Source organism: Nyctereutes procyonoides, unplaced genomic scaffold, assembly GCF_905146905.1.
Source record: "Nyctereutes procyonoides isolate TBG_1078 unplaced genomic scaffold, NYPRO_anot_genome, whole genome shotgun sequence".
Taxonomy (NCBI): Eukaryota; Metazoa; Chordata; class Mammalia; order Carnivora; family Canidae; genus Nyctereutes; species Nyctereutes procyonoides.
The window spans coordinates 249,977-275,259 of record NW_026575052.1 but is presented as its reverse complement, the minus strand read 5'-3'; the positions used below and the strand labels follow the sequence as shown (position 1 = coordinate 275,259).

At 61.8% G+C, this 25,283-nt stretch overlaps 1 protein-coding gene across 1 annotated transcript in view; it reads left to right on the top strand.

Annotated features, from left to right (window-relative positions):
* The first annotated feature begins 428 nt into the window (after positions 1-428).
* Positions 429-25,283, top strand: part of CASZ1 (castor zinc finger 1) — a 51,672-nt gene continuing 26,817 nt past the window's right edge. The window contains 2 exon segments of the mRNA XM_055332818.1: positions 429-584; positions 1,027-1,065. Of these exon segments, the coding sequence (XP_055188793.1) occupies positions 536-584; positions 1,027-1,065 (88 nt within the window). The 5' untranslated portion in view covers positions 429-535.

Here is a 25,283-nt window from a genome sequence, read left to right as displayed (position 1 = left end):
CCCCTCCCGAAGTCTGAGGTTTGGGGCGTCGCTGGGCCAATGGGGCGGGCCGGCGGGGCGGGGGCGGCGGGGCCGCGCGTCCGCGTGGGGGCGGCGGGGGCGCGGGCGGGGGCGCGGCGGCGGGCGAGCGCGCGCCCATTCACTCTGGCGGCGGGGCGCGGGGGCGGGGGCGCGGGCGGGGGCGCGGCGGCGGGCGAGCGCGCGCCCATTCACTCTGGCGGCGGGGGCGCGGGGGCGGGCGCGGGGGCGGGCGCGGGGGCGGGGGCGGGGCGGGGGCGCGCGCGGGCGGGCACGGGCGGGCCGCGCGCTGCTCTTTCACCTGCCGGGGCGGCGCGCGGGGCCCGGAGGAGGCGGCGCCGCGGCCGCCCTGCCAATCACCTCGGCGCCTGGCAGCGCCCCCGGCCCTCCCGCCCGCCCGCTCCCTCCTGCCAAACTGTTACCCTGAGTGTTACCGTCAGGAGCAATGACATCAGGGCTTTAAAACAACTTGTTATTCGGGGAGTAATCAGTTGCAATTAGGCATTAATTAAGTATTATGAAAGTTGATTATTTAAGTGAATTCGGCTTTCGACTCTCCGACTATGGTGAGTGCGGCGCTGGGGCGGGGGAGGGCAGGGGGCGCCGCCGCGGGGCTCGGGCCGGGCGCGGGCGGGGGGCGCGGGCGGGGGCGGGGGCGCGGGGGGCGCGGGGCGCGGGCGGGGGCGCCCCTCGGCCCGGCCGCCCGGACCCCCGACCCGGGCCGCGTCTATAAATAGTTTCTCTTTTAGTTTAGTAAAGTGGAGAGCGGAGCGGAGCTGCGGAGCGCGCGATGCCGGAGCGCGAGAGCGGCGGGGGCGGGCGGCCGGGCGGGCGGCAGAAACTTGGGCTCTGCCCGGGCCGCTGCCCCGCGCCGGGTCCGGGGACCGCTCCGGCGCCCGCGGGGGGGGGGGGGCGGCGGCCGCGGGGGCGGGGGGGCGGCGGGGGCCCCACGAGACACTAAACAGATGTTTTTTTTCTTTCCCCTTCTGTTTTTGGCGTTCCTCGAAGAGTTTGGGACCAAAGAGAGGAGCATGGATCTTGGTACAGGTACCGGCGGTGGGAACCAGGGGAGGCTCTTTCACTTTTCTTTCGGTTCTTTTACGGAAGTTAGTATTTTTAGCCCAATGAGGTAGCAGCTGAGCAGGGGTGGGGGCTGGCCTGGAGAGGGTCCGGCGCCCGCTGCGCTTCTCGCCCTGGTTTCTGGATTGCGAGGCTTCTGATGATATTATTGTTATTATTTGTTACTTGCTTAGTGACTGTGACTAATTTGATGCTTGTCATTATGAAAGAACCGAGGGGAGAGGGAGCTGGGGGGCACCCAGAGAGAGGATTTAGGGGTTTTTTGTGGGGGTTTTTGTTCTCCGTGTTTTTTGAATGGCTCCGTGTTGCGTGTGTGTGTGTGTGTGTGTGTGTGTGTGTGTGTTCTTTTTCTCCGGCAAAGATCTCTGTGTGTCAGGCTCTGGGGTGTGTGTTTTTATTTTTTTAGTGGGGGGTGGTTTAGTTTTTGAAAGCAGCGTCCTGTTGGGAAAGGTGGTTAGTCTGGTTTCGGGGCGACTGTGTCAAGGTAAAGGAATTTAATTTATTTGGGACAAGGCTGTGTCGGATGATCAAGCTGCTTATTATGGCTAATGAGTATTTTTCACCTGAGAATCCGTGGGATGAGGCGGCTGTTATCAGTTCAAAGTGAGGGGCCCAGGACTCTCTCCCCTCCCCTTTTGTAGCTCCCCCCACACACAAGGGGTACACCAGACAAACTACTGAATTTGAACTGTGGGTTTTGGGGGGGCCTAGTATGGCACAGAGACTAGGCTCCCAGGTAGCACGGTGCTGGCTTGGGGCAGTTTATCCTGATATTTTCGTGTTTTCATTGGTTTGAATCTAATTTTTTCAGTGTTTTTCTTTTCTTCCCATCTGGGGTTCCAACCGGAGCCCAGAGTGAGGTTTACCATAAGCGCCTCAGGCTTTCAATTAGCCCTCTCTCTTGAAACCACATTTTGACCAGGACCCTCAGATCCTGGCCTGACAAAAGCCACTGCCTTCTTTCTAAATGTTTTTTGAAAGAAGTCCGTAGGAAACAGACTGATAATTCATTGACGCTGATCTCTGAACCCTCCTGTCTCACTTAGAGAGAATAGGTGGCTGTCAGGGTTGTTGTTTTTAATGGGCCCAAGTTCATGGCGTTGCCCTTTGGGACCCATGAGCTGACATTTGACCTTCTGAGGTCAAAGGGGAGTGGGCAGAAAGAGCAGGAGGGAGGCAGTACTGGGGGGCCCAGGCTGGGTGACACGGTGGTCAGCTTTGGGAAGTGGGTGCCTGTGTGTGCGGGCACGGGCGGTGGCTCTGAGTTTTGTCCGTGTCCAGCAGGTGTGATCTCAGGTACTGTGAGGTGGAGGTCCTTGGGGCCTGCGTGCCCAGGAAAGGTGTGACACCCCCTGCTGGGCAAAGTGGTGAAGGTCTGTAAGGCCACTGCTGCCCCCGCCCCTCCCTGGCCTCCACACACGCCCACCCTCACTGTAATCAGGTATAATCAGGTGTTTCATCGCCTCCTGCCCCCGGACCCCACCCCCTTTCTTCAGAAGAAGGGCCCCCGCCCAACCCAGCCCAGGAGCAGGCCTTAGAGATGGGCCAGGCGCCCTGCACCACCCCCTGCCCGGCCTGGGCTCTGCTTGTGGGCGGGCACCGCGGGCCCAGGCATTACTCAGCTGGCAGGCGGGCCCTCCTCGTCTTCCTCCTTGTAACCTGGGTGCCAGCTGGAGCTGGCGTCTGTCCCCCTGCCTTACACCAATGGTCCCTCCCCGTCTGCTGGGGGCACACGACCCCAGAGCCTTTCTGGAGGGTGTCCCGGACCAGAGAGAGGCTCCTGGGCCTGTGGGAGGCAGAACCTTCTAGAGCGTCTCTGGGGCTGAGGGAGACGGACTGCTCCAGCACCCCAGGGTTAGGCTCTGGAGGAGCCACTGAGGTGGACAGGTCCCCCTCCCGAGGGAGCAGGGCTCTCCCCGAAGCCCCCCCCCCCCCAGCTCTGGCCTGTCAGCGGGCGGAGCTTGAGGTGTCCTAGCGCGCACTTTTCCTGGAGGAGTCATCTGCTGCTACCAGCTCAGCCTTTTCTCTGAATTTGGAAGTTTCACTTAATTTCAGAACTTCCAAGGAAAAGCACTTTTTTCCCTCTTCACAAAAAAAGGGAAGCAGGTGGGCACTCTGAGATCCCCTCTGAGCCCATCTTGGGGCGCACCCTCAGTGCCTGGGGTGTGCTTCTGGCCCCGGCTGCGGCCGAAGGGCTCGTGGCTAGCAGGGCTCCGCGCTGGTGCTGTGAGGGGCTCTGTTCTCCGGCGACCCGGCAGGGCTTCCCCGAGAGCTTCTCTGGCACAGTACAGCGCAGTGTGGAGACACTAGCCCCATAGAGGTTGCTGGGAGCCAGGGGCCCTGTAAGCGTGGGATCAGGGGTCGACGTCCTCTCCCGCCTGGGACAGGTCTGGGTCCTGAAGCACCCTGTCCAGAAGCCATTCAGTGCTGGATAACCTGGGCTTCTCAGGAGGGACGGCAGGACCCCAGGACCCTCAGGGGCCATGTGGACCCTTGTTCCCCCACTATAGTTCAGCCAAGGGCTGGATCAATCTGGACGTCTTTAGCAATAAAAAATGCCGATGTCGTCCTAATTCACCAGGCCCCGAGATGACAGCAAATTTACATTTTTTAATTAAACTAGCAGCCAGTTTTTATGAGAGGGGGTTGGGTTATGCAAATCAAATGGTTGTGTACGGAAGATTAGGAGAGTTTGGGAATAAATTCCACAAATGCTAATAAAAAAAAAAAGGAAAGGGAAAGAGAGGAGGGAGGGAGGAGAGAGAGGAAGAGAGGAGGACATAGTTCCATTAGGCCCTTTTAGAGTGATTTCCCTGGGGGAGGGAGCCGGGCAGGGGAGGGGAGAGGGAGGGAGCTTTCAGACACAGGTAAATCCATCCCGCAGTTGGGAAGCTCCCCAGGATTAGGCCCCCAGCTAGGCTCTGGCTGGGCCCCAGCAGGACTGGAAGCCTGAAACAGCAGTGGAACTTTGAGAAGGAACTTGCCCTTGGTTCTTAGGGTCTGGTTGTGACTGCCCCGCTGTCCCCAGGGAGAGCATGAGGAGGAGAGGAGGGGCTGCCCAGGGCTGACCTGTCCATCAGTGAGGCCCTGCAGGTCAGGGGCCAAGGTGCAAGTGAGCCAGTTCAAGGGGATGGCCATGGACAGAGAGCCGAGAGGGGGGACACTGTCCACTGGGTCGCCATGGTGTCAAGGGGAGATCAGCGGGAGGAGGGCTGGGACCCCCAGGCATCGCGCACGGACACCCACGCCCCCACCTTTGCACCCCAGCCCTGGCCTCAGCTGTGCAGGAAGCCCCAGCAGGTTGTCCTCGATGTTCCTTCCTCAAGCCTTTCCTTGGCCAGATACACCCACTCGACCAGTCTGCGCTGGGCCGGTCCTTGCAGTCAGGTTGGGCACCGGTTTTGCCAGTCTGCTGAGGGGTAGGTGCCATCTTGGCAGGAAGGAGCAGTCAGAGCCAAGGACAGATGGGCTGTCTCGGAAGTAGCCGGCTTCCTGGTACCATTCACACAGGCTGGCTGTGACGTTGGTGGGGCCCCCGAGCATCAGAGGACCTCTCAGGCCTCTTGCTCCCCGGCTCCCAACTCCATTGTGCCGCGGCGCTTTTGCGAGGCAGCTCTGGAGGCGGGGGAGTGGACGAGGACAGAAGCACATGGCTTGGGCCTCCTCTCTGGAAGAAGGCATTGCAGACAGGCATCTCTGGGCTGCGATGTGGCCCTTGAACCAAGCCGTGGTCCTAGTCGTGAGACGTCAGAGCACAATCCAGGGTATAAAGCCCTGGAGTAGCCGTTCTCTTGCAACAGGAGCCAGAGGCAGCAAGGGCGGCTCTGGAAGGATCCCTAGAGGGCCCACCCCAGGCCCTCTCTCCCTGGAGGGCCGGGCCAGGAGATCTTGGCTGTCCACTCCGAGAAGGGCCCCGGGGCCACCGAGACCCTGCACGGCCTGGCCGTCCTGCCACTGCTCGCCCAGCCCCCATGGCCAGGGAATCTGGCTGACTTGCAGCTTGGGTTTTTATGATGGAAAAATAAAATAAATGGAGACACCTTTGGAGGGCTGAGTCACGCAGCAGCATCTCCTCATTAGAGCTGCTGCCCCTGGCTCGAGTCCCTGGGCTGGGGATCGGGTGGGGCCGGGAAGAGTCCAGGCTCGGGCTCCCCTGCCCCAACCCCGCCAGGTTAGTGGGGCTGGCCCACCACCAGGCTCCTCTGGCTGGCCCGCCTGCTTACAGGGGTCGGGCCGTTTCTCTCCAGCCCCAGGGCCCACAAGGCTGCTCCTGTCTGAGCTGGGCTTTAAACCTTGACCCCCTGGCGCCTGCCACATCTCCTCCTCCCTCTCCTCATCTTTGGGGGGCAAGAAGGAAGTTGCTCTGTAGTAATTCCAGCCTGTGGGTCCCCAAGGCGGGCAGCTGCTGTTCTAGGGTCGCTGGGCCACGGTACACCAGGAGGAAGAAGGAGCAGGGGAGGAGGAGAAGGCCGGCGTCCCCGGATGGGTGGTGGAAATCGGCCACTTGGTGGTCCAGCATTCACCCCTCTGGCTGCCTCAGGGCAGCCTGACATCCTCACAGCCCGCTTTGGTCCGGACATAGTGTCCCCTGTCCCAGAAGAGGCCCCCTGTGGGTGGTGAGGCCAGGGATTCAGAAGGCCTGAGGGAGCACCTGTTGGAGTTGCTGCCGTGGTGAAGCCGCAGCCGCTGGGGCCTTCCCTGGTCTCCAGGACCTGCCTGGTGGAGGGAGGCAGGTGTGTTCCTCTGTCACACGGGCCGGGCCCGGCCGAGGAGCACAGGGTGGGGAGCTCAGGGTGCTCTCTGAAGGAGTGGCCTTTGAACTTGATAAAGGATGGGAAGTAATGGGACAGGAGATAGGCAGCCAGGTGTTCTCCGCACCCCCAGCACCTTGTGGACTTCCAGGTGGCCTTTCTCCCTGCTGCCTTATCGTCCTCTCCACCCCCACCCCCACCCAGGCGCACTCCTGCTTCCCATCCTGCAACCACAGCTTTCTGCCCTTTCCATACGGACCACCCAGCTCCCTACAGCCAGGCCCTCCAGCCTACCTGGCCCCTCCTCTTTAAAGCCTCCTACCCAGTTGGCCCTGGAAAGAGATAGGAGATAAGGGGCTGGTTGGGGGCCTGCTTCTCAGAGGATCTGGTTGGGCCCACGGCAGTGGTGTGTCGGGGTGGCACTCAGACTTCTGTACCCAGGCCCCCAGAAGGTCAAGGCCAGGAAAGAACTTTGCTCTGCTGCTCCTCCTGCTCCGTTACAGTCGCTCTGTGTGGACGGCTCCTCCTGGCACTGGGTACGGGGCTGGTCTCCTGCCTTCCCACTGTTAGTGCTGGCGCAGTTGATTGATTGATGTGCCTCTTCGCCAAGTGCCTCCCAGCTTCTTAGTGGGGGCAGAAGGAGGCAGGCAGGAAACGCTGGCCCATTCCCTGGGGACCTGAGTTTTAGCTCCTTGAGAGCTCTCTATAGCCTGGTTTACAGGAAGGAGTGGGGCTGGGATTAGGGATGACATGAAGGGGGCCCAGGGCTAAAGACAGCCGTTGTGTGGTTAGATGGGGCCACAGTAGCTGCTGACTGCGACCGTGGCTTGGGCCTGGGAGAGTCTTTGGCACCTGCAGCCCCCTGCGACCTGTGGGGGACCAGAGGGCGGGGGCCAGGGTGGTCTGGGACTCTACTTCCTCCTCTGCCTGTCTCCATCTCCCCGCCAGCAGATCTCCCTGCAGCTTGGCCATTGTCCTCTCCAGGTCCTGCTCCGGGTCCCAGGGCCCCTCCAGCTAGGTAGACCCTGTGGCAGGAGGAGCCCCCGCCCCCCGCCTTGCTGAGACTTCGGGCCTCTGTCCCCTGGCACAGTGTTTGGGCCGTTCCTGAGCTGGCTGGGGTCCTTAGAGCTTCCGTGGGCTGCCTCCTGGGGCTGCTTCTGGCCCTACAGCCTCAGCCAGTGCCCTGGGCTCCAGGCTGTGGAGACTCCTCTGAAGGCCAAGAGGGCCCTGCCTCCCTGCTGCCTCCTGGCCTGAGGGGAGGGCACCGCTGGCTTCCGGGGAGCAGGGAGATGTGGGGGATGGGCACATTTCTGTGTCTCTGGAGACCAGGGGTTCCCAGAGGAAACCCTCTTGAGTTGAGCTTGGCCCGCATAGGCCTTTTCTTCAGGGCTTTCTCTGTGACCTCGGGGTGGGGGGGAGCTGAATGAGAGAGGAGAGGAGTAGGCAGAGGCTCTCACACGTCTCCGTCCCCGCGTGCCTGTCTGCGGCCCCCGTTGTCACCTCTGTGTTGGCGGGCAGCAGCCGGAGACCCCATAGGCGGAGAGCCCAGGCCACAGCAAGCCAGGCGGGCTGCCTTGGGGAGGGGTCGGCCAGGTGCCCCCACTGCCCAGCAGGGGGCACCCCCCCCCCCCCCCCCCCGAGTACCTGCCCCAGTTCTAAGGACAGGGATGCAGGGCGGCCTGGTCCAAGCCTTCTGGTCCTGCTGGGGGAGGGGGAGCCTCCCCTCCCACCCCAGAGGTTCCTTGGCTGAGTTTGTTTTGCCAGGGTGACCTGTTTAATCATCTCATTTTCTGGTGGCCGTTTATTCCTCGTTTCCACGGTTACGGCCCCATTAAGGGGAGAAGCAATAAGGCAGCGAGTCAAACAGGTAATAAAAACATTAAAGCCCATGTGCACCGAGGGAGGGCGGGTGGGTGGGAAGGGGGCTCAGTGAGGTGAGACGGCCCGGGGAGAAGCAGAGGTAAGAGGCCGCCGGCCTTGTCCTCCGGAGGCTCCCAGGAGGCTCCTCGCTGGGGGAGGCAGAGGCCTGCCCCCCCCCCCCCCCCCCCGTGCCCCTGCTTCTAGGCTGCGCCTCGTGGGGGCCGAGCCCCAGTACCCGCTCAGAACCATCCCAGCCCCCGGTGCCCTGGCAACAGGCTGTATGTTGGGAAGTAAAACAGGAAGGAGAACCGTGAGAGTGACAAAAGCCTCCCCCAGGACTCTTCCCGGCTGGCTGTGCAGCCTGGTTGCAGGCCTCACCTCACCCTCGCTTGCTGGGGGTGGGGGATGATTTCTGACATTGTTTTGAGCCCTAGAACTTTTTTTCTGCCAACTTTATCAGAAAGCATATTTGTGGTGAGTGCTGCTAACAGGGCCAGTCTGGTGAGTAAATATTCCTGGTGTGGACAGCCCCGTGACCTTGAGAAGGAAGAGCAGGGCAGGGGGGCCAAGGGCACGTAGGGGAGAAGAGACCAAGTGGTCCCGTGCTGTTGGGGGGCTTCCCGGGATATGGGGTGACGGGACCGAAGGGTTTGGGTTCGTCCCTAACACTTTCTTCCCGGCAGTGTGGTCCGTCTCAAGCTCAAGTGACACTTGGCTCGGGCTGGGGTGTGTGACTGTGCTGCTGGTGGACTGGGCCGGGAGCCCTTGGTGTTGCTCCCACAGAGGAGCTGCTGGCAGGTTCTCCTCTGGGCTCCATAGAGACCCAGCCCTCCCTTCCTTTCAGAGATGGAAGCAAAAAGGAGAGTCAGCCTTTTGCCAGGCCCGTCTGGGCCCTGGGACACGTGCCTCCTTCCCTAGGGGCCTCCTCAGTGTCCCCAGCCCCTCTGGGTGGCCCTCGAGATTGACGAGTGAAGCAGACGGTCAGTGGGGCTGACCGAGGGGAGCGAGAGAGACTGCGAGTCTTCCTCAGCCAGGAAAAGCGGGGCTGTGGCAGCAGTGGCGGTGCCCACGTGTGCTTGGGTCAGCAGCTCGGGGAGGGGAGCAGAGGTCCGTCCCGGGGCCTCAGGGTAAGGGGTGTCTGCTTTATTTTCTCCCCAGTACTCTGATCTTTGCAAAATCACCGAGGTCTGTGTCTCCAGTTACTAATTTTGAAGTTGATTTCTGACTCGAGAGAGGGAAAGAGAGGAAGGTCTGGGAAATGGGGGAAACCCTCTGGCCGGGAAGTATGTCTTGAGAGCGGTCCTAGATGAGTTAATATTCCTATCGAACAATTAAAAATAGAAAATGTGCCCATGGCCCCAGCTGCTGAGGCTTTTCGGCAATTGCCACCAGGAGCTTCATGGGCAGGTGGTGCTGGAAAGGCCGTCTCCCACAAACAGCAAATATCAGAGACTTCCGTGTGCCCCCCACCCCCACGTCCCTCCCAGGACCCAGGACCGGTGTCTAGGGGCTCCCCGCTCTCCCCGAACTGCCCTTGTGGGCCTGGAGCCAGGGGTCTGTGCAGCTTCAGGGCGGCCCTTCTGCCCCGCAGGGCCCAGCCACGGCGGTGAGGTCATCGCCAGATGCCTTGCTAATTGCTTTAAGAATCTAACTTAAAATAAGATGAAAACTTATATTCCTGGGTGAGGAGTAATTTCCCATCGAGTAGTAAATTAATGGAAGGCTTGTAGCATGGGGCCTCATTGGGAAGCCGTGCTCATCTGATAAATTCCAGAGGCTTGGGCAGAACGGTCTAGACCCGGAGCTCCCCCAAACCTCAGGTCAGGCCCCCGCTCCTCTTGGGCTCCACCATGGCCTGCTGAGTTGAGGGACACATTTCATGTGTGTTCAAAGTCCCTGTCCGTAATAGGGGCAGCTTTTCAAACCCCCTAGGTGGAGAGGCTCGTCTGATGTCCCTGATGCATAAGAAGGCCCTGTGTGGTCGTTCACCCGGGAGCACGTCTTGGGTGTCAAGGACATGCGCTCTTGACAGGCAAGAAAACAGAGCTTCAGGAGCACTTTCCAGCCGTCACACTGCATAGTCTCCAGCATGGCGACCAGTCGCCCTGGTTTGCCCAGGACTGGAAAGACCCATGTCCCGTGAACACCTTAGTTCTGGAGGCAGGTGGATGGGCTGGTTGACACGGTGCCTCCCTTGGGGTCCTGGAGAGCCCGTGGACCAGAATATTCTCTGTCCAGGATGGGTGGGTGACAACTGGCTCCACCTAAAACACCCAGCTCCATGAGCTGCTGCATTCAGCTAGGTGCACGTGAACTCCGGGGGGTGTGACACGCACCTGCCCAGGCAGGACGAGGCACTGCCGGGAAACCTCTGCTGGACATAGGAGAGGACTTGCACCTGTGCACCCACCTCCGCACCCCGCCCCTTTATGGCTGAGTCCTTCTCCCTATGGCGAGGATGCCACTGCACCTGTGAGCTTACCTACTACCTGCCTGCCTTCTGAGAGATGCAGAGCGTGCCACATTTAATATCCCATTTCTCGTCCTCAGTTCCCTGAGAGAAAGACAGGGAGTTGTCCTGTTTCACAGGTGGGGAAGCAGGAGTCCCGGGGACAATGATGAGTATGTTCCCAAGTGCAGGGGGTAGGGCTGCCTCCCAATGGGAAGACGGGCTTTCTGGAGGACCCTTCACCTGGTAGCCCAGCCCAGGATGTTTACTGTGCAGTCTGGCTCCCTTCCCCAAACATCTCTGGGTCCCACCTGTCTCCCACCTGTGACATGTGGACACATCCCGGGCCTTCCTGCCAAGTGAAATGCACTAGTTCATGCAGTTTGCATTCGCAGCATTTTGGAGGAAGCGTCCCCCTAGAGGCCCTGGTTACTGCCTATCTCCTGAGAATGGGAGTAATCCCTTCTGTTGGCCGGAAGGGTGGAAGGAGAGTCGGAAAACATTCTGACTTGTCTCTTTGGTGAAATGGAAACGAGCGGGCCCTTCAGAACACAGGCCCCTCAGGAAGAAAGTCTAAGTGAATGGGCTTTCTCCTAGGAGTCAGGGTGGTGGACGCATGTGTGTCAGATGTGTTTCCGTGCGAGCAGAGACTGCGCCAGAGGGGAAGGTCAGGATGGTTTCTGGGGTCATGGGAGGCCCCAGCTAGGGGTGAATATCACCACTGGCCTTCATCGCTTCTAGAAGTGATGGGGCCCCCTTGGGAACCGTCAAGGATGAACTTGCTGCTTTACAGACAGCTGTCCCTGCGTGGGGTTTGAACCTGGGGGCCGTACGGGGTGTGGCAGGTGTCATCCCAGAGAGGCCCCAGCTCCCTTCGCAGGTGTTGACCACACTGCTTTCACAAGCAGGGAGCAGCCAGGTGTCCTTGGGCCAACTGAGGCAGCTTGAGCGGCCTCTTCCACCCTCCGACCGCACACCTACCCCCCACACACCCCAGAGGAAGGAATTAAGGGGCAGTAGGACGGAGCCTATCTAGCCTGAACAACTCAGGAAAGCATGCTCCCAAGAGCGCGCCAAGCCGGCACCGCAGATGCTGTGATCCCGGGCCGTAGCTCTGAGGACAGTGACTGGGAATGTTCCGTGTTATATGGCGGTTGCTGTTCAAGCAGACTGGTGAATGCCAGGCGCTGGAGCTCTGGGCGGGCCGGCCTGTGTTCGCCGCCTCTCACCCCCGGCCCCCCGGTCGGGGAGCGAGGCTGGTTGGACAGAAGGGACAGCCAGCCAGCCGGCCCTAAAAGGCAGGTGGAAGGGGCAGGAGGCAAATAGGCAGCCTGGGAGCACCCGGCCGAACCGGAGGGTGAGCCTCTTGCTCGCACCGCATGGGCCCCTTTCCCTGGCCTCTCTGACGGGAAGGATCGCTCTGGGGTCCTGGGAGGCCTGCAGATGGGTGGTGGATGGGGCTCCTCCCTGGGGACCCCGGGGCAGCGCCAGGAGCACAGGGATGGAGACGGGGATGTTTTCTGTTTCCGGGTCCCTTGGGGGCCCAGGGGCAGATTGAGACAGGCTCCTTGCAGGGAAGGTGTTAACAAACAGCAGGTGATTAAACATGACAAGCGGTGACATTTCTGTGCTGGGTTCTCGGTCCCGGCAATGCCAAGAATGAAGCTATAAACCCTGACATTTTGTGTTATGCACTGAGAGGTTTTTAATAGACCTCTCTCCCTCTTCCCCAGTCAACTTCTCCTTCCCTCCTCTCCGCCCCCCGTTGTAGCCACTGCCCCACAGAAGCCTCCTGCCTCCCCATTTGGCCTGGCCTCCAGGAGCCTCCAGTCGGCCTCCCCGGTCCTCACCCCCGCTCTCCTTCCACTACGGGGCCAGATCTCCCGCCCCCCCCCCCACAGCCCCTCCCTGGCTTTGATCTCTCCCCACAGCCTGTACTCCCTTCTCCTTTTTTTGGGTCCTGATGTCACGGCCTCACCCTTGGCTGTGGCTGTCCCAGTTGTTTGCAGTGGCAGGTGGCTGTCCCCGTGCCCTCTTGTGTTCATGACCTCTCCAGACAGACTCGAAGGGCCGTAGGGCGGCGCAGGGCTCGGGATGGGATTTTGCCCCAACTTTTCTCAATTTCCTTTTTCTCCTTTTCGGGACAGAGACAGGAGGTGGAGGGAGCGCACGGCCCGCAGTGCAAACAGTTGCTGGATTTATTCCGAAGGGGCCTGGCTGGCAACAGTTGTTCCTCTCCCAGAGAAATGTTGGAACAACTGGGGCCTCTTTTGTTCTCCAGGCAGAGCCCTGTGAAGGGCATTTGGAGGTGAGCCTGAGGCTCGAGAGGGCCGGGGCCCTGGGGGCTTCAGCCTCCGCCGGCCCAGGGAGGAGAGATTCCTAGAGATCCTGGGGCTTGCCTGGTGCGGCAGTCCCGCCACGCCCCTGATCCCAGCTCTTCCCCTAATGAACTTGAGAAGCACTTAGTTTTCTGTATTCATTCAGTAAATATTTATTTGGGTCAGGCGCTCTGCTAAAGCAGTAGTCCCGTCCTACGGATCCCGCGGTCCAGGGAGATAGAGGGTAATTAAACAAGTTCTTACAGAAATGCTGCCACATGGGGCAGGGCATCAGCCGAGCACGAGGAGGAAGGGACCCTACAGAGTGTGGTGATCTCAGAGGGCTTCCAGGAGGAAAGGAAATTTTGCCTGGGACCTCTGAAGGACGCTGGGGGCAGGGGAGGGCCCAGGGGGGTGGCCAGGTCTCTGTTCCACAGGTGCTGGCTGGCAGGCCAGAGATGGGCGGTGAGCTGTGCCAGCCCCCCAGGGCCGTGCCCCTTCAGGCTCTGGGTAACTGGCCCAGGACTTGCTCTTCTGGATGCCCTTCTACGGTTGGCCCATCTGTGCCAGGCACCGTGCTTAGGGGCCGAGCAGGAACGCGGCTCAGCCCGGTCCCTGTGGGAGGAGAGCAGCCAGGAAGTCAGCAAGTGGCACTGAGGAGTGGGCCGCTCCCACTGTTCCTCCTGCGAGGCACCTCTGCCGATGACTCACTCAAGAGGGGGGCAAGAGAGAGCTTGCCAACCTGCGTGGAGGGCCATGCTGCAGCGGGAGCCGGAGCCGGAGCCGGGGAGCCCGGCTGGGGCCTGGCGCGTCTGTGCCTCTGCTTGCTACCCCTCTTTACCTCCTGCACCTGCTGGCCTCCAGGAAGCCCTCCCGGAACTCACAGCTGGCCTCCCTCCTGTGCCTTCAGTGGTGCTGGTGTGTCTTCCCCAGTAGACTTGGGCCGTCTGACACCTGAAACCATGCTCCCCGAGTCCCCAGGGCCAGCGGGACCCCGGCAAGTGTCTGCCAATAGCTCCTGGGGATGTGTTTGAGAACCTCACCTGGGCCCCAGAAGAGGAGAACGTGGGCTGACCCTGAGAGCAAGACCAGTGAGGTGCCAGTAGACAGAGCGCTGGGCCCCTGACGCCCGGGAAGCCAGGCTCTGGAGGTCCAGGTTCCGATTCCCCGCCCCACCCAAGCTGGCCTCACACCCACAGCCTTTGGGCCTTTGGGTAAGGCCTGCTGCCTAGGAGGGCCTCTCCAGGCCTGCCCCACCTGGCTCTGCCTTTGCCCACAGGTCAGACCCAGGACGCCCAGCCTCCATCCGGTCCAGTCCCAGTCCCGGGGAGGACCAGGTTAGCTTCCTGTCCCCATTAAAGGGTCCAGGGTAGACTTCAGCCATAACTCCCCTTCCCCACTGCACCCTGATCCTGCCCTTCTGCCAGAATGGGCTGGGTCCCCCCATGCCACCCAGTGTCATCCACTTGTCAGAGTCCAGCCAAGACCCCGGCAAGGACCCTGAGACTCAGCCTCCCTGGGCCCCTGGCAGCTGAGAGGGAGGTGGCAGGCAGCAGTGGGAGGGGAGGGGAGGGGAGGGGAGTCCCAGGGCCAGGACTTGGCCCCCTGCCCCTGTAGATCCGGAGCCAGGTTTTCCTGTAATCCCCACATCCTGTTGCAGATCCTTAATCAGCTGGAGCCCAGGTTGGGCCAGACCCTGTGGTGACACTCTGGGCTGTAGCGTGGAAAACGTGAAGTGGAGCTTCCGGAGTTGGGGTTGGGGGCTGCGAGGAGGAGGCAGGTGGAGAGGAGGAGAAGAGAGCCCGGGCAGGCACAGGATGTGGACGGAGCCCAGAGCCGCCACCCACCCGCCCCGGGCTGGGGGTGGAGGAGCAGCTGTTGCAGGCTGGGAACCAGGGACATGAGAGGACGAGGAGGGGCCCACGTGGGGCCCCCTGGAGAACACCAGGGTCTGTGGGGGCTGCCGCGTTGCCCGTCAGCACCATCCAGACAGCTGGCCCTGGAGCCGCTCAGATAGCACGCAGGCTCTCGGCCCAGGCAACAGCAGAGAGGGGACCCGGGTGATGTGGGTTCCGGGGGTCTGCGCTGGCCGGGGCCTGAGTGCCTGGCTGGAAGGACTCCCGTGTCCCTAGGAGCCCTGCTTGCTGAGGAGGGGTGAGGCAGAGGACCAGAACTGTCCGCTCGGGGCTCGGAGGGGGGGCCTGGGTGGCCAGGGGACCAGGCTCCCCAGGGGAGCAGCAGGGGCCCCTGAGCAAGAACACCAGGTCCCAGGATGGGCCATTCCTCCAGCCAGGAGCAGCGGGTCCTGGTCCGGGTCGTCCAGCCCGGCTCCGGCTCCGCAGGCCCCCGTGAGTCAGGGGGCGTGTGCCCCCAGGAGCAGTGGTGGAGCGGGACGGGGGAATGCACAGGCCAGAGACAGCCACGGAGCGCAGGCCAGGAGCGGGCAGGCTGGCAGCGGGCGGGCAGACGGGCGTCTGTCCTGCCAGGGACCCAGGCTGGCGATGCAGACAGCCTCTTTTCTATATGGAAATGAAGAATTTAGGCTAATGGAGCTCAACCATCTCTAATTTTGCGATGGCAGGAGGATTTTGATTGAAAGTAATTAAGCAAGCTAGCTGTAAAATTAATTAAAGCAAAAGGGGGGGATTTTTTATTGGATTGGATAGCGATATAGCGTCTGTCAGGCGGGGGACGGATGGGGGTGACCTGAATCCTCTGCCCTCCCCCCTCCCACTCGGGACGTTTATGTCACTTTAATCTCCTTACAGCGGCTGCTGTGCATTTGTTTGAAATAATCAAGGAAATATGGTCAGAAATTGTCAGCTTTCAGATCTAATTTACCTGACGGCCCCTGCGCGAGCCGGCGCGGCCCAGGGAGTGAGTGTGCGTGAGCGGGCGGGGGAGCCTGAGTGGGCACAGAGCACAGAGGACCCTGGGCTCCGGGGCCCCCCTCCCCAGCCACAGGCCCCCTCCTAGGGCAAGGGAGGGGCTTCTGGGCCTGTGGGCACCTCCCTGGGAGGGGGCCCCGCCCCACCCACCTGCTGCCTCCCCCTGGAGCGGGTAACCAGCTTTGGGTTTAGGGCTATAGGATCAGGGAGGTGACAGTAATTCCTTACTCCAGATGGCTGACAACTGCTAAACCCCTCCACCAGAGCCACAGTTTCAAAAATACTCCTAAATTAGTCCCCTCGTGTCGTTGGTGGCCTTAGCAAGGGGATTGTGGAGATGGGCCGTACGGAGGGTGGGGTGGCGGCGTCCGGCAAGGCACCCCTCTGCCACCTGCTGCTGTCCTCCCCTTCCCTCCTGGGGCTGTCTCTCGTCCAGACCCTTCCTCTGAATCCCAGAATGCTGCTCTGCCCTGCTTGCCCCTTCGCAGCACAACTCACAAGTCCCGGGAGTCTCAACCTCTGCAAAAGGAACATCCCCTCCCTCCCAATACGTGCACTTCTGCCCTGCATCCCACACCCTCTCCCTCTTGTAGTCACCCACCCACACGTCCTGCCCCTTTCCAGCGGGTGAGCTGGGCCACAGACCCTCCAGCAGTGGGAGCCTCAGTTTCAGGCCCTGTACCCTGGAAGCGTTGCTTTAGAGCCCTTTGGGGTCCTTGCCCAGATGGGCCAGTGTGGGGTTGAAGCTTTTCCAGCAGGGAACCTTTGTGGGGTTTGGGGCCAGCGGGCTACAGAAAGTTCCCCTTTGAAGCATAAATTCGTGGCAGTTTGATCTGGTCACGAGAGGGCCCTGGTGGGAGCTGAGGCTCCGGATGTGTCTGGTCCTGATGCCTTAGTGACTTGGGCTTCGAGTCTCCCAACGTCCTGGTCCTCAGCTCCCCTCCAGCTCTAAAGTTCTTTGCAAATCTAGGACATGTGCCCCGGTTGCTGCCACCCTTGGGAGCTCCTAGTCCGGCAAGAGCTCCTTGCCACACCCCCGGGACAGGGGAGAAGGTGGAGGGTTCTAGGACAAGCAGCAGTGTGCCCACGTTAGAGCACACCTGTTAGGGGCCTGCTGTCCCCACCTGCCCTCCTCCCGTCAGTCCTTATCCTAACCCTGAGTGTGTCTCCGCACCCCCACCCCAGCTTTGGCGCTGGGTGACTCAGGGGGCCTCCTCCAGCTGCAGGAGGGTTGAGCCCCTGACCTCCTTCCAGGCTGGCTCCCCAAGGAAGCATCACCTGCCCCCTTGTCCAGCTGAATCTGCCTGGCCCTCCACTCTCTTGGCACCGTGAGTCACTCATCTTGGGGCAGGGGGTGGAGCCCCAAAGAACTCTGCCCAGGAAAGAGAGGGAAGGGAGCTCTGCTCCACATCTTCAGGGCTGTCCCCCGTGTCTAGAGCCAGGCGGCACTGAGGTCGCGTGGGCCAGCACTCCCCGGGCTGTGCCCGCAGGAGTGTGGCGAAAGGCAGGGGCATGGCTGGGCACCAGAGCCAGAGTCCCTTCCCTGTGTGCCTGGCAGCTGCCCAGGAACCAGATCCCAGGAGACACAGGGCTGGAGAGCGTGTCTGGCCCCGGCCCAGCGCCTCACCTCCACGTGTGGCTTGCAGCTGCTCACGTCACCCCCTGCAGCTGTGATGTGGAGAACCAGCCTGGGAGCCTGTGCCAGGGCCCCCGAGGGGCTGCCCTCCCCAGGCCAGGGGCCGGTTTCTGGGCTCCAAGCTGGTCCAGGCCATTGGTCCCAGACACCAAGGTGGAGAGAGGTGACAGGAGAACTTACATCCCCAGGAGGGCCTGCGCAGGTTGAGGTGGCAGGAGGTGGAGGGGAGGAGTGCTCTCACGGCCCTCACTGTCCCCAAGTTGGCCCTTTGCCCTGCCCTGGTGGGAAGAACCTGAATTGAAGATACTGTCCCTTCCTCCTCAGCCCCCCAGGCTCTTGGGGCCGGTGGAGCCTGTCCTCCTCCCGGGCTCATCACGGGCCTCCGCTGTCCCCGGCCTCCGCCGTCCCTTGCAGTCAGGTGCCTGAGCCTGTGCGGGGAGAACCAGATGGCGTGAAGGATGACCGGCTCGGCCCTGGACCCACGCTCCAGGCCCGGCTCCCCAGGCCCCGTGTGATGAGCAGCCCCACCAGTGTGGTCCCACCTTGGCCCCCTGCTTCCTCCCTTGAGGTGGGGCCGGGCGTGCTGGGGCTGGCTGGTGGCCCCGCCACAGCGGGCAGAGGGGACGGTTTTCCCTGAGTCCCTGTGGTGGGCACAGCGGCCAGGGGTGCCAGGTGCCCCAGCACAGGATCCAGGGGAGAAGCCGGGGGGGGGGGGGACTGCGGGCCAGGCCCAGGAATCACAAACGGCAGGCCTGGCGATGCCCATGGCGCTCCCCCATCCGGGACCAGGCTCCCGGAAGTGCTCGCGCCCCACAGAGCCTCAGCCACCGGGCGGTGCCTCCCGCCGCCCTGCACCCGACCCGCATCTCCGGGCCCCCCCTGTGCCCCGTGCTTCCTCACCCTTTGGGCCTGAAGCCGCCTGGCCCAGTCCCGGCCCGTCCTCCGTCCCCCCTGGCTTCACAGTCGCAGTTTGCTGCCAGCACAGGGCACTGAAAAACTGCTGGCACTGCCAAAAACCCTGTGTGCGCTATGACTCCCCAAACATCCCTTTATTTTTATTGTTCTGTTAATTACTGTTTAAACTTTAATAAGTCACTTCATCAGGAGGGGGGACCTGCCGTGAGCTTTTCTGTGCAAACATGGGCCCGGGAGTGACTCGGGTGTAATATAACCCTTTATGCGATGTGGGAATGTTTAGATTGTAACAGAAACTTGTTATTTTAATGACAGTTCGGGGGGTGGGGTGGGGATCTGAACACAGAAGAAGGGGAGGGTGGGCTCCCCTTGGGTCCCCACCGTGGGCTGGGGTGGCCCGGCTACCGCAGGGGTGCTGTCTGGCTGCTGCCCCCAAGGCCGCGGAGGGGCGCTTCTGCTCTGCCGAGGGTCAGGCTCACCCGGGGCCAGGGACGCCTCCCAGGAGATGCTCTGGGGCGAGGGCACGGGCGCGGGCATTCGGGTCTCAGTCGCCCGGACAGCTGATGGCCCAAGGAGAGAGCGGGGCTGTGGGAGATCTAGGGAGATCCTAGATCTCGGGGAGGCTGGACTCTGGTCCCGGAGGAAGCGCCTTCCCCCTCCCCGCCCACAGTTGCTGTCTGGGCAGGCCCCACGTGTTCCCTGCAGACACGTCCCTCGACGCCATCCTTTCTGCAGTCCTGTTTCAGACGAGGACACCGAGGCCCGGGCACAGACCTAACTAGGTTCTTACAAGTGGCGAGCTGTTAGAGGACCGAGTTCCTCGTGTTGATTTGTCTGATCTGGAAGCTGCCACAGTCCCCGTGCCCGAGCGTGGTACAGGGGTGGGGGGGCAGGCACTGTCCCCAGACGGCAAGGCTGCGGAGGCTGCAGGATCGTCCCCTCTGCTGCCCATCAGGAGGAGGGGCTGCAGGGTGAAGGGGACCCGGCAGTAAGGGCGTAGGATGCTTGTCCTCTTCGGGGAGTTGGGGCTCAGGCCCAGGGGAGGGTGGCGGCCAGGCTGTCCCCCCCACACTGTCTCCTCACTCCAGTGCCCCCCATCCTCTGTACCCAGAGGCACTCCTGCCCCAGGCCCCCTTGCAGGGCCGGTGATACCTGGAGAGGGAGCCTTCCCCAGCATCGCCAGTGTCCTGCTGGGGCCTGAGGGCATCTGGGCCTGGTTTCCTAACTGTGTCTTCGCTCAGTCCCTCCGTCCAACCGTCCGTCCATCCATCCGCACAGCCGAGCTTCTGCTCTGTGCCAGCACTGGGTGTCAGAAAGGCATGAGCCCCGTGCCTGCCCTCAAGGGCCCGTGGCCGGTGCGGCTAGTGAGGGGGTGTGGGGGGAGAACACGAGGGGGCCTGTCCCCTGGCTGGCCCGCCCGGGTGCTCTCGGCCAGCCAGGGCAGGGCCCCTGCCCTCCCTCTGCCGGCTGCCCTGAGGCCCCCCACCCCGCGGTGGGCAGGGCCAGAGGTTCAGGGCCCTGACTCCCTGGAGCTGGAGACGAGAGCCCCCCAGATGGCGGCGGCGTAGGTCACGAATCGCTGAGGTTTTCCTTTTCCGAGCAGCGCGTTTCCCTAAATTGTCTTTGACTGCGTGCATGGGTAATGAAAGTTTATGCCCTTGTTAGAAGGACAGGCGGCCAGTTCCAGTTAGAACTGGGGCTGTCTCCCTGCCAGCCCCCCCCGCAGCAGGAGAGGGAGCGGGAGGGGCACAAGCCTGTGTGTGCGAGTGCGTGTGCGAGTGTGTGCCCGCCCGCCTAGCCGTGCGCCCGTGCACACACACCCCTCCCTGGCGGGTGAGAAGGCTGTTAGGGGAAGGGAGAGGGGACAGGGAAAAAAAGAAAAAAAAAATTTCCATATTTGTGTAAGTTGCTTTAAAAGCATTTTATCATGTCATAAAAAAGGGAAAGTACTCTCAGAAATTGATCCTCTCCGCCAGCCCATTGGACAGAAGGACGTTGGGATGTTAATGGCCATCCTGCTCCAGGGTGGCTTATTAAAAAATTTATACATAAATGCTTAAAATTGCATAAATTATTTAAAAAAAACCAACAAAGTAAGCAATTTGAATTCCCTCTTTTCCTCCCCTTCTATCGGTCCTCCTCCCGCGACCCCCGCTTTTCCGGCCCCTGAGCTGGTCCTCCTGTTCCCGGGCCCTCCCCCGTCCCCCCCCCACCCCCCTCGGGGCTCCCCTCCTGCTTCTCCCACTTCCCACCGCACCCAGCACCGTCCGCCCTGCCCTCCTCTGGGCTTTCCCAGCCTCACCCACAAATTAACGGAACAGCCGGCCCACCACCAAACACTCACATGCACAGTCACTAATAAAAACACCACTAATAATGCCCCAAATCGCGAAATTAAATATTAAGGCCAGAGGAGGCGGACGTGGAGCGGAGCCGCTGCCACCGTAGCTGAACTTGGAGCTGATGAGTGTGTCTCTCACAGGCGTGGAATGTCACCCACACATCCCGGAGACTGGAGTGGGGAGTTTTATGATGGTTTTTCATTGATTTGTTTCCCCAGCGCAGCTGCCGACCTCTATTGAGGGACAAACATAATCAGCACTGACGCAAATTAGATGGTTATTCGTTTTGAAAATTGACAGAAAAACAATAAAAAAGATGAAATGCTCCCAAATCAATAGATATAATGAAATTCAAATAATCCGAGAGATGAGGTCTCCATGGCAACTGATAATGTGGAAAAGAAAACAATTTAATAAAGGACAGACACACTTTGAAAACAGATTGGGCCCAGGGAGGGGGGCGGGCTGGCGGGTGGAGGGCTGGAGCGGGCTGGCAAGTGAAGGATCACTGTCCGTCCCAAGGACACCCGCCATAATTAAGCGAGGCTTTCGGCCCCAGAAAGTGCAGATTCAGGTTTTAATACACAAAATTATTTCAGGAGCAGTGAATCGGAAAGTCGTTTGTAATGACCTTCCTGAGAGGCCCGGGCGCGGGGCATGTTGGAGGCTGGGCGGCCGGGCCGGCTGAGTTATGGCATATTTGTGTTTTTATAGTGCGGAGGGGAGGGGGTGGGGGGAGGGGGGGGGAGAAGGTTAAACAGTATTTACAGCTCAGTTGTTTTCAGAGAGGAAAGAGAAATAGAGTTCACGGGAGATGCGGCGGGCAGGCGGGCGGGTGAGGCCTCGGGGCGAGGTGGGAGACGTGGGCCGGCCGGCCGTCCCCCTACTCGGGGTCCACACGGGAGGCCTGCAGCCTGCAGCCTTCGGGGCCTGTGTCCTCACGGCCGCATGCGGGGCCACACCTGCTGGGGTGAAGAGGTAGGGGCACCCCGAGGCCGGCCAGGGGGGCAGCTCTGGCCGCTCTCCTGGCCTTGGCTCCCTCTGAGGCGGCCGGTCAGTCCGGGATGGTGCCACCCTCCTGGAGTCCCCTGTGTGTCGAGGGCGTGGCCGGGACTGCCCCCGCTGCTGGGTCGCCTGCACCTCCCTGCTGAGCGCTCACCTCTGGCACAGCAAAGGGGGGAGCACGGTCCTCCGGGTTTGCAGGCACAGGGGCCACGGAGAGTGGAGTGGTGGGGACCCAGCGAGTGGAGCCCCCTCCCTCGGGCTCTGACTCCCTCTGGGCCGCAGGAGCCCCGTTTGGGCTCTGTTACCACAACCACAGACAGCAGGGCCAGTTTCCGGGCCGCTCTGCATGTGCACGTGTGACTTATAACATGATTGTACAAATACAGAGACACCCGAGTGTGTGTGCGTGTGCTCGGTCTGTGTGTGCGCCGTGTGTGTGTTTTAAATCTCCCCTGGGTGGTAGCTCTTTTTTTCTCCCCTTCCTGTTTGGCTGTGACCTGGGGGAGATTGATAGCCAGCCTGTGCGGTGGATGCTAACAGTTCCCCTGATTTATAGAGTTACTTACGCTAAGTGAGGCCACTTAGACGCGTCTGGATAGTAAACCTTTTAACTGGACTAAAAAATCATAATAAATAAATAAACAAAGGGGGGTGAGTAGGGCTCAGCGGCCGGGGGCCCCCCCACTTCCCGTCTCAGAGCTGTTGGGGACCAGGGGGCGTGGTCGAGAGCCCTGGGGAGCCGTAGCCTCTGCTCCTACCTGCAAAAGCCGGGCGGCCCTTCTGTTCCGAGCTGGGGGTGGGCTCAGGCCCAAGACAGAAGGAACCTCCTCTCCTAGGGGACAGGTCCTGGCGGGGGGGGGGGGGGGGGGTGGGAGTCACAGCTGGAGAAGATGGGGGACCGAGCAATGAACGCAAAACAGGCTGGCAGTGGGGGCGAGGAGAGAGATGGGAGGGACAGTCAGGGGGCTGGGGGGCAGGGGATGCAGCACGGTCTCTAGGGACCCCTCCTCACTCCCCAGACTCGCTGCCCCTGTGGCTCCTGGACTCGCAGACAGTGCTGGTGCTTGAACTGACTTGAACGTCTGCGCCCTGGTCCAGATCTGAGCTGGCGGTGATGGCGGGAACCCGGACGGTCTGTCTGTCTTGCTCACAGCGTGTCCTGAGGATAAGCCCAGGGCCCTGCCGGCACAGGGAGCTCGTGTTGAGTGGACGCAGACACATCCCCCCAAAGCTGGGGGTGTGTGGCCTGGCAGGTGCAAGTTCTCAGGGATGACAGGGTGGAGGCTGCAGTGTTGCCGCCCCGGTGATTGGGAGGCCGTGAGAATGGACGCACCCGTCCCCTGGCCATGGGGGTGCTGGACCGTGACCTTGGACACCCGAGCCCCGTGGGAGTCCAGTTGCAGCGCTGACCCTGGGCGACCGGAGGCAGTTGCCAGGCTCGCCGGGCTCTGCTTCCTCGTCTGGACGTGGGGACAGGTCAGAAGCCTCCTGGGCTGTCGGGGGTCAGGGAGGCGACACCGTGAAGTGCCCAGGGCGATCCCTGGCATGGCGGAGGTACTCAGAGGGTGCCAGCTGCCCTGCCACTCGGGCCTGGCGGCGTCTGTGGCCCTGGAGCTGCGTGGCCGCGGGCAGGTGGGCCCCGGAGCACCCGCAACCTGGGGGATGGGTGCCTGGCCCCTGTCCCCCCGCCTGCTGTACAGCAGGCGTTAGGCTGCCCAAAGGGGACACTGCATCCTTAGGAAGAAATATGTCCTCATTTTTCTTAAACACCGTTTCCACTGAGTGAAATGTTTAGAAGGGACGCAGAGGGAGAACTTTATTTCCTACCAGGGAGTTCAGAGCCACCAGGCAGGGCCCATAAAGCACCCGGAGCCTGGTAGCTGACAGGCTGCCCGGCCCCGAAACACATTACTCACGGGGTGGGGGGGCAGGGGGGGATGCCAGGCCTGCCCAGCCCCCAGGGGCTCCCCCCAAGGCGGGACCAGCAGCCTGAGACCCCGGGCTTCTCCCCTTGAGCACGGGTGGCCCAGGCACGGTGGTTCCAGCCGCCCCCACCCCCTTAGTCCCCAGAGATCAGGGGCCAGGGCCCAGGTACAGCCCCAGGAGCCCCCGTCCCCCCGCAGCTGGCAGGAGCCCTGGCCTCCTCAGCCTGTGGAGGGAGTGATGAGATTCCTGCCATAACGGGCCTTCCTCCCGAGGCCCTCCCGTCATTGGATTTCTGAAGCTGGCTGATTTGAATATTTATAAATATCAGTAAATTATTTATTGTAGCAATCTGCTGCACCATTTTACCCATCGCAGTTAACACTTTAGGGGGCTCCATGTTGTGGGAACCAGGAGTGGGGGTGAGGGGGCCACGGGGCCGAGAGGCCTGGGACTTCTGCAGCCCACCCAGAAGCCTGAGCTGAGGACACGGTGGCAGCCCTGGCGCCTCGCTCAGCCTGCGGCCCTTGTGAGCCCGGGCTCTGGGGTGTCTTCGTGGCTCCAGGATCGGTGGCCTCGTGTATCGAATGGGATGATGGTGGCACCTGCCTCACTGGGTCACCACGAGGCACAGCCTGAGATAGGACCCCAGGGATGTACCGGAGGCTCCGGGTTCTGTCCCCCTGCCTGCTGCCAGGAGAGCTGCTTGCAGGTGGTCTGGTGGAGCTTGGAGACCCCGGGAGCTGGGAGGGGCCGTTCGTTGCTGAGTGGGCAGCCTGCCGCCCCCACCGGGGCCCCAGCGTCTCCGCTCTCCCCTTTCTCTTCTGGACCAGATGACCAGATGAGGTTTCCAGGTCTTGGGATCGCCTGCCTGGATGTGCACTGCACCTGCCGGCTCGGCCCTCCAGGGCTCAGCCGCCCTCTCCCAGGTCCTCGTGTGCCGGGATCCTCCCCCCTGACAGTTACTGTGGTTCTTTCATGGGGAGAGAGCCTGCCCAGGGCCCTGAGCTGGCAAGGGGGAGAGCCAGGCTGTGCCCTGGTGCCGTGCCACCTCCGAAGGCTCACCCCACGGGGCCAGAGGCTAGAGGCCAGGAGAGGCCCTGGGCCTGTGGCCTGGCTGCAGGGCCTGGCCGCTCTTTCCCGGGGCCGGACTGGGCCCCCGCAGCTGCCCCTTGTCTCCTTTCTGGAGCCCGCCCCTGAGTAAGCAGCGCAGGAGTCCCCTCGCCTTCCCACCCTCTGGCCCAAGCCTGCCTCCTGGGCAGTATTGTTCCCAGAGGAAGTGTCCAGTGTAAATAGAGCAGCGGGCAGGCTGGTGGCGGGAAGGAGATGAAAGGGGGCAGTGACAGGGCCGGGGACGGATGGCTTCCTCCCATTGAGGCCTGGCCACGGCGTTTATATTTTAGGGAAGAAAGTCGGGGGAATGTTTACATGGCCAGGAGCCTGGGGTCAGACCACGAGGGGGGTAGTCTGTATGTCCCAGGGCCCTGATGGGGGGCGGGGGAGAAGGACTCCATGGAGTAGGCCGGAAGGCGGGTGGGCAGGCCGCTTGGACCTTCGCTCTTTCATACTCCCTCCCGCTGCCCTGGCCTCTGCCTCCTGCCCTGCACCCCAGACCCACATGCCTTCTCCACCTCTACCCCCGGGACCAGCAGTAGAGTCAGAGGGAGGGCAGCATCTGGAAGGCAGGTGGGCTGGGGCAGAGCAGCAGCTGGAGGGCAGGTGTGGGGGGTGTAGGCGGAGCAAAGGGGCCTGCGGGCTGGGGGTGGGCCCTGGGCTCACAGCTGCATCACAGCTGGTGGGGGCCCAGGAGGGACAGAGCTGGGCCCGCGGCCGAGACCAGGAGAGGGTGGGCTGGACTGGGTGGGCCCCAGTGGTGGGAGGCTCCAGGATGGGTGGGAGCCCAGGGAGGGGGTGTCACCAGCAGCAAGTGCAGCCCTGGGAGCTTCTGCTTTCCTCTTCCTTGGGATAAATATTTATAGATCCATTTGCTGTCTGCCATACACACTTGGCTGCTTACCTCCTCCTGGTAAAAATAGAGCAGGCTCCCCGACTCCCCCCTCCCCTCCCCACCGGGGCAGGGCGAAGGGGGCCAGGTGAG